This window comes from Cydia strobilella, chromosome 2 (genome assembly GCF_947568885.1).
Source record: "Cydia strobilella chromosome 2, ilCydStro3.1, whole genome shotgun sequence".
Taxonomy (NCBI): domain Eukaryota; kingdom Metazoa; phylum Arthropoda; class Insecta; order Lepidoptera; family Tortricidae; genus Cydia; species Cydia strobilella.
Window position 1 is genome coordinate 20762297 of NC_086042.1, and position 8736 is coordinate 20771032.

The window sequence follows — 8736 nt, forward strand, 5'->3', positions numbered from 1 at the left end:
AGGCTTCTGGGAATCCCACAAAACGGCTCAGGACTGTAGTTCTTCCCCTTAGCCCCTGCTCGCGCGAGTTCGTCGGCCTTTTCGTTTCCAACGATACCCGCATGCCCCGGGACCCAACGTAGAACAACCTTGTTCCTGGCTCCAAGGTTGTTCAATAATTGCCTGCAGTTCTCAACCAGCCTCGATGTGGTGACATCAGAGGTTAGGGCTAAGAGTGCCGCCTGGCTATCCGAATGGATATAGATAGTATGGTTGCCGTAGTTGCTTTGTAGATTCATTGACGCACATTCAATAATGGCGTATACCTCTGCCTGGAATATAGAGCAAAAACGCCCTAGGTTTAAGCTGATGCTTTTCCTGGGCGCTTCACCATATACTCCGCAGCCTACTTCAGATCCGGATTTGGAGCCATCAGTGTACCACCTCAGGCTTCCTTCTTTCCACTTAATTTGACTGTTTGACCAGTCCTCCCTTTTGGGGAGTTCCACTGAGTAGAGTTTGAGTGGACAAAATTTGGGTGCCATAGTGTCGGACGGCATCCCAAGAACAGGAATATCGTACACTGATTCCTTAAACAGTCTCAGAGTTTGCGATAACCAATTACCTCTCCTCGCGCCCGCTATTCTAAGCATACTAGATCTCGCCTCCAATTCCAGATGCAGGTGAAGGGGCGGTAGATTTAGTATGGCCTCTAGGGCTGCCGTCGGGGAGGATGACATGGCTCCAGTGACGATGACACAGGCAGTTCTTTGCAGGCTGCCAAGCCTCGTCACTGTTGCCTTCTGCGTCGTTTTCCTGTACCATGCTACGGAGGCGTAAGACACTATCGGCCTCACTATAGCCGTGTACAGCCACAAGGCAATCTTGGGTTTTAGACCCCATCGGTTGCCTGCTAAACGACAGCATATTGCCAAGGCTGATCTAGCCTTTTGTATAGTTCCGTCCACATGCTTGTTCCAGGTCAGTTTCTGGTCCAGTGTTACCCCCAGATATTTGACCTCTGTTGAGAACGGAATAGTTTTACCATTCATGACAAGCGGCTTAAGTTTGTCTAGTTTCCGCTTGTTCGTGAATGGAACTATAATTGTCTTGTCCGCATTGATAGACAATTCATTATCTCTGCACCATGTATTTATGGTGTTGAGAGCCCTCTGCATAAGGTCTGATAAAGTACTTTGACAGTTGCCCCTCACCGTCACAACAAGGTCGTCTGCGTACCCCTGAGTGTCGATTCGGAGCTCCGCCATCTTATGCAGAAGTCCATCCACCGCGAGAGTCCAGAGCAAGGGAGTAGGACACCCCCCTGCGGGCAGCCTCTCACAGTGGCCACTTCCAGTGTAGTGTTAAGCAAGTCTAGCCTAACCATTCTGCTTGAGAGCATGCTTTGCACCCAGCGGATAGTGGTGCCGTCCACCTCCTTGGCCCTGAGCCCTTCCACCAGTGTCCGAGTGGGTGTATTATCAAAAGCGCCCTCAATATCTAGGAAGGCCGACAGGGCTATGTCCTCGTCTTCCAAAGCCCTTTCCACTCTGTCAACCAGCTCCAGCAGGGCAGTCTCTGTAGATCTGCCCCTACGGTAAGCGTGTTGGGTGTCGTGTATGGGTTTGTTTAGAAGACAGCTCTCCCTGATATACTTATCAATTACCTTTTCCAAGGTTTTAAGGAGGAACGAGGAGAGGCTGATGGGTCTGAAGGACTTGGCTAAAGCGTAATCCTTCCTCCCAGCCTTCGGTATAAATAATACCTTAACCATGTTCCACTGCTCCGGTAGGTGTCCCCAGGCATAACTAGCTCTGAAGATCCTGACCAAATGCGGGATTAGGACTTCAGCTCCTCGCTGCATTAGCACAGGGCTTACTCCGTCCAGGCCGCACGTCTTGTAAGGTTTAAAGGAGTTTATAGCCCACCTCACTATCCCAGGTCTTATGACGAGGGCAGCCTGCCTCCAGTCCTCTGGGCGAGGCCTATGCAGGCCTCTGACCAGCTGGGGCTCGTGTGACTGTCCTGCCCCCGGAAAGTGAGTTTCAGCCAAGAGTTCCAAAGTCTCCATCTCACTAGCAGTGAAGGAGCCATCATGCCTCCTGAGAAGGCCTACTTGATTACTTCTAGCTTTGGAGAGTATCCTGTGAAGTCTCGCTCCTTGAGGCGTATTTTCAATTTCCTCGCAGAACCTCCTCCATGACGCTCTCTTAGCTTTCCTAATCTCTTTACTGTATTCATTTAGGGCTTTCCGATAGACCTCCCACTCCTGTGTCCTCTTAGCCCTATTGAATAACTTGCGTGTTTTGTCCCTGAGCCTCCTGAGGTTGGAGTTCCACCATGGGACCACACGTTTGGTTGATTTGAACTTGGGAGCACAGTTTTCTTCAAAGGCACTTACAATGCCATTTGAGACCGCCTCCACCGCAAGTTCTAAACTCTCCCGCGTTTTGATTACCTTCGCTGCGGATTCCAGATTACTTTCTAGGCTGCTCCTGTAGCCTTCCCAGTCCGTCCTCCGGGGATCCCTGAAGGTGACCGTTTGAACGCTGAGAGAAAAAGCTATATTAAAACAGATGTGCTTATGATCTGACAACGATTCCGCATCACTTACCCTCCAGTTCTGAATGTGCCTGGCTAGATTTGAAGATGCAAAAGTCAAGTCTAAAACCTCCTTCCTGACCCTAGTGACAAAGGTGGGTGTACATCCCATGTTTAGAATTTGGAAGTTATTGCATAGAAGAAAGTCATGTAGTAACTCACCCCTATCATTGATGTCGGTGCTTCCCCAGTTGGTGTGATGGGCGTTAGCGTCACATCCCACCAGCATTTCTGCGTTGTGTCTGCGGGCGTACTCGGCCACGGCTGTGAGATCCGCAGAGGGGTCGTTCCTGTCTCCAGGGAGGTATGCCGAGCAGAGTATAATTCTCTGCCCGCTCCATCCCTTGAGATTTACATACGCTGCTACCAGGTCGTCTGTGCATAACTCTGGAACAGGTAGAAAGTCAATGTTCTTGCCAAAAACAATGCAGGCCCTAGGCTTAATTCCATTAGTATTGCATAAAACTTTACCAACCGAATTCAGTCCTAGTATGGTTGAGTTTCGCACCCAAGGTTCTTGAAGTAGTGCGAGGTCGACGTGTCCTGCAAGCCGGCTTTCAACAATGGCCGTGGCGGCTGCCGCATGATGGATGTTCGCTTGCAGGACCCTCGCGGGTGCCGTAGGTCCAAGGCCTTTTATTTGGCCCTTTTGGTGACCCGTTGTGGCCCACCCCTGCCTCTCGCAATAGGAGTCCCTTGAGGCCCTCCTGTCGCCGAGGTTATGGGTCTGGCCCTACCGGGTACCATGCCCTTCGTCATGCCCCTTGTGCCTCTGGCTGCCGGTTGCCCGCCCCCACGGCCACGAGAGCCCTGGGGTATGGTTCGGCCGCCAGGTACCTTGGTACTTGGCCCTGGAGTAGATTCGGCGAGGGACTGAGGTTGCTGTTCCGTCTGTTGTGCTGGGGGAGCGTTTGGCCCCCCTTTTAGCCGGAACAGTACTTTCTTAAAGCCAATGGCTACCTCTCCACGATTGGCCTTAAGAGTTTCGGAGGAAGGCTCATCCAGAGCGAAGGTGACCACCTTGCCCCCCTGCTCAGCCTTTTCCCCGAGAACTTTCCAGAGTTCTGTGTTCAGGCCAAAGTTCTGGACCCTGATCAGCGCCAAGGCTTCCTCCACTGAGGCCGCCTCAGACTCCGGAATAAAGGTGATAGCCGTGGCTGGTTTGGGTAATTCACCCTCCGGGATGACGGAGAGTTTGGCCTCCGGCCACGGCTTTAAGTTCGGGACCTCATTCACAAGCCAGTCCCTGCTAACCTGGTTAACACAGGTCACAAGTATCCAGCCTGTCTTGTGAATGAAGCCCAGAAACTGTGGTGCACCGCCCTTCGCATTTGCCCATTGCTGGACCATGGCGAGATTTAGATGCCGGTGGACCAACTTCATCTGGTCCTCACTCATAGGGTCCGAATTACGGATCCCTACTCGTGAGGACCCCGCTACCTCCCGAAAGCTCGGATGCCGAGACTCCCCTGAGGTTTCAACGCGGAGTTTCGGGGCCTTTTTCACTGATCCCTGCGGAGATTCGTCCTCAGATCGGACCCTTTTTACAGGGCCTTTTTCCGTGGCCGGCTTCTCCACAGTGATCTCCGCCCAGGGCTTACGGGCCATAGACAGGGCTTGCTCTTTGGCTACCCCGTCACCCATCAGCCTGCGGAATCTCTTGCGAGCAGCACCCGACAAGCGTTTAGAAACATGCAGCTCTTTGGCAGAGGAGTTGTCGTTGGGCGCACCAGAGACGATGTCGTCTCTGTCGACCTCAGCTTTCCCCTCCCCTCCCTGGGAGCAAACTTCGGGCGTGCTGGAGGCTTCTACAGCCTCCCTCGCTCCGATATTACCTTCGGCCTGGATCCCGTCCAGAGCCGAGGACATGGCGTCAAAGCTATTTAGATTTGTATTTATATTTGTATCTTCCATAAAACGTCCCACGAGTAGCAAGGGAAATGGTGGTCACAGTACGGCAGAGCCCCGCTTGCCGCCTGAAGGACTGAATACTGCTACGATTCGCCCCGGTTTCGTAGAGACGCCGTTTGAGACTGGTCTCGCCACCAGCCACGCATCCATCGGCACGGTACGTATGACACCTTGGATTGGCGGAAAAAGGGGTAAGATAAGGGAGCAAGAAAGGGGGGAGATAGAGAAGGGAAGGAATTAGAAAATACCCCAGTAGCATTCCGGCCAGCACCCTGCTGGGCCTCCGTTTACTTACAGAGACCCGATAAAAACGATAGCCCTCATTGTCGGTAAATAAGAACAAAAAAAAAACTATACTCAACCTTTTCTTTTGGGTGCTGCAACTAGTGTAAGACAAAGCTAGTATAATTTTCTCTGTCTATGTTTGAAAATACAGTCCTTTGACAAACTATAACTGTCACATTTTTGACGTAAAATGCTTAAACATGGCAACAATTTAGTATGGGGATTTTTTAGGTCCATTTTATTTAATTTCTACAATTTTATGTCGCACTATATCTCGCTGTAATAAAATGCTTTAAATTCTTAAAAATAAAATAGGCATTACTTTATAGATTACATGCTATTCATATGTATTAAAAAAACCGGCCAAGTGCGAGTCGGACTCGCGCACCGAGAGTTCCGTACTTTTTTGTATTTGTTGTTAATGTTGTTATAGCGGCAACAGAAATACATCATCTGTGAAAATTTCAATTGTCTAGCCATCACGGTTCATGAGATTCAGCCTGGTCACAGACAGACAGACGAACAAACGGACAGACGGACAGTGGAGTCTCAGTAATAGGGTCCCGTTATTATTGATTCACTGATCAACATCGACAATTTAAAATAAAAGTGGTAACAGACTACCGCACCGTACTGTGACCTTGGTGCGGTGCAGTAGTCTGTTACGGCTATTAGGCATGTACCAATCTAGTACATTGATTGATTACTGGGAGGATTGATTATGATTAAATAATTTGATGCATCCCATGCAATTAATTGTTCCTGCCCCACAGGCCCACGTCCTTTCATATTCAACTAAAGTGACCCGTGAACTGGTTGTTAAGAAAATAAATAATTTTAATATTTAAAAAAAAGCTTAGTGTGAGGTATAAAATTTATATTAATAACTTTTAGGGAAACTAACAGAACTTTTTGTTTGTAGTCGATGATTGTATGATATGACACATGACACATTTATTAATCTATGTATGGTATACGTTGGCAAGTGGCAACATCGGTACAGTGCTACAGTGTGTGAGCCATCGCCCTGTTAACGGTGTCATGGCGGTTTGAGTTGTTGAAATATTTTTTTTTTGCAATAACTTCCAAGTTTATGTGCTTTATAACGAACTGAATATTGATTACGGTCAATAAAATCACGCGACACAAAATAGAAAATAATGCGCGAATACAAAATAGTAGTGTTAGGTAGCGGAGGCGTGGGAAAGTCCGCCCTCACAGTACAGTTCGTACAAGGCATCTTCGTGGAGAAATACGATCCCACAATCGAGGACAGCTATCGGAAACAAGTGGAGGTCGATGGGCAACAGTGCATGCTCGAAATCCTTGACACGGCGGGAACGGAACAGTTCACGGCGATGCGTGATTTGTATATGAAGAATGGGCAGGGATTCGTGTTAGTATATTCTATCACGGCACAATCGACGTTCAACGATCTGCAGGACCTGCGGGAACAGATCCTACGAGTGAAGGACAAGGACGACGTGCCAATGGTGCTGGTGGGCAACAAGTGCGACCTGGAGGCCGAACGTGTCGTGGGAAAGGAGCAGGGACACAACCTCTCGCGCCAGTTCCAATCGTGCGCCTTCATGGAGACCTCCGCGAAAGCCAAGATCAACGTGAACGACGTGTTCTATGACCTAGTACGACAAATCAACAAGAAATCTCCTGGCCCGCCGGGGAAGACCACTAAGAAATCTGTTAAGTGTACTCTCTTGTAAGGCTTTGAGTACCTGGAGCCTCCAACGCAACTAGGTATAAAACATTTAATAATTTGAAAGACTTCTCGAACCTAAATTTGGCTCTTGTGGTTCCGAAAGTTAACTAAGCTGGGTGGGTCGAGTGTTGTTACTTGGTTGCCTATAGCATTTTAAATGTGCATTTGTTGAGCTATAACATGACCAGTGCTATAGCTGAGTGGAAAATGCACAGAATATAGCAAAATTAATACAAACTCCTATCCTGTAAATGTGTAGTTACACTTTTTGATCTATGTAAATTAGGACAAGTATTCAAATAGATTCTGTATGTTTCACTCTAGAAAATTCCAATCGTAATGTGTGGATGCTGATAGGTTCAGAAGTTAACAAGTCTAGTGCTGTTATTCCATTAACCAGTGCGCTAATCATGCTGCTGGGGAGTTCATGCTGATCACAATCCATAACAATTATTATTATTATTATCCTGCCAGAATAGATACAAGGATTTCTATCAAGGAGTAAGAAGTTTAAAGCATCTGCTTCCTTTTTAATAGGTTTATCCATTGATTCTTTCTTTTGAGGTCTTTGTTCTCTCCTGATTGTACCCCTATTAACCCTTTTCCAGGCATACGATTATGGACCACATATGTGTCAATTTAATTTCAACCTTAACAATCCGTTGTAGGTTTCAAATTAAATTGGTCTTTCGAGTAATGTGACTTGTTTCAAATGAATCACCAAAATGTAACTATTTGGATTATATTTTGATCTGTTAGGAAAACCTTCTAGATTGGTACAACCCGGAAAAAGGTTAATCTTACCATGTATACATGGTACATGGTTTTTTTTACAATCATTTAACATTAGAATTTAACATGCACTCCTCAGCAGGTTGAATTTATAATCTCAATTTGGTCAATATTCTTTCATAGAATAGAATGAATTTTGTCAAATTAAGTGTGCTTTAAATTTGCAAATCATGCTATGTGCAGACAGTCTAGTCTCGTCAATGACAATAAACAGGAAAAGCTACAATGGCCTGTATTTGCCATAAGATAAACACTCATGGGCATTCACATTGTAATATAGTACAGGCACATGTTTTATTATTTAATTACGAGTTTGGTAGACTTGTGGGCATAAGTGTAAATGGATTAACATCTTAATAGCAATAATAAGTGCCACATATTAGTGAAAATTGGTCATAAGTATGCCTCACTGTCTGGACCTAGCATATAGTATAACATAATTTCTAGAATATTGTTCTAATAGTACTGAGTAAAATAACAAATGGAGCCTGACTTCTGAACGGCTAGGTGATGTGAGCCAGGCTATGAGGGGCTGGGACAGCCCACAGGCCTGAACCAGTGTGTAATGTTTAAATAATTAAGGATACATTAAATTTTTCAGATATATTATTGTCTTGTTATATAATTCAAATGTATCGAAGGAAAAGTTGAAGTGACACTATGCAGAGTTGGTGACTGGAACAAATATTAGTGAGCCTTAGTGAGCACGCGGCCCTGCCGCACTGCTAGATCTATAACCCCTTGCTCTAAGAAATTGAACTCTAAAATTATTCGTTATGGAAGATGGGATAAAGTTTTATGATTACCAGCTCATTTAAATGTAATTACCGACCTATGTTTTGCTTCTATGGAACTTTGTTAAACATACTAATTATAGGTGTTCAAATATTGTTACGGAATTAGATGTTTCCTCCATTCTCATTTCTTTACATTTAAGGTTACTGCACAAGGATATTGGTAATGACTTCGATCTGAGTTGAATTATATTTTTTATATATATTGTGCAAATTAAGAACTTGTATATTTTTATCTTTTCAATCAATAATCGACTTGTACAATAACTATTAATTTCTTTTTTTGCAAATTTATCAATAAAACCGATTTTAAATTTATGCCTTGGCTTGTTCTCTGTTGAGGTAAAATCCCCTCGCGCCCCGCGCCCTCGCCCTCGCTGCGGTGACTCACGCCCGCAGCTCCCGTCACCAATCAAACTACACTTGGCTCGGAATTTTAATGGAATTTAATTGAATGAAACAACCAATTACCATCTACAACTATATTTATTAATCGGTGTAAAAGTTTTATAAAACGTGTCGCACATTGTACAACGAAGTCAAAATGTAGGTACAAATTGCTGATTAGTAAAAACAATGGCAGTGATGTGGCGGGCATATGTCGACATTCTAGTAACATAAGAATTGACACAGTCCAGTGGAAATGAACATAGAGTA

The 8736-nt window shown here is 45.7% G+C and overlaps 1 protein-coding gene across 1 annotated transcript; it reads left to right on the plus strand.

Moving 5' to 3' along the window:
• Positions 1–5759: 5759 nt before the first annotated feature.
• LOC134754366 (ras-related protein Rap-1b) lies at positions 5760–8397 on the plus strand. Its single transcript, XM_063690666.1, has one exon. The coding sequence runs from the start codon at positions 5937–5939 to the stop codon at positions 6495–6497; it is 561 nt and encodes a 186-aa protein (XP_063546736.1). The 5' UTR covers positions 5760–5936; the 3' UTR covers positions 6498–8397.
• Positions 8398–8736: the final 339 nt, after the last annotated feature.

Excerpts from the sequence above, each read along its gene's own strand:
- LOC134754366 (XM_063690666.1), top strand. The coding sequence starts at position 5,937 with ATGCGCGAATACAAAATAGTAGTGTTAGGTAGCGGAGGCGTGGGAAAG.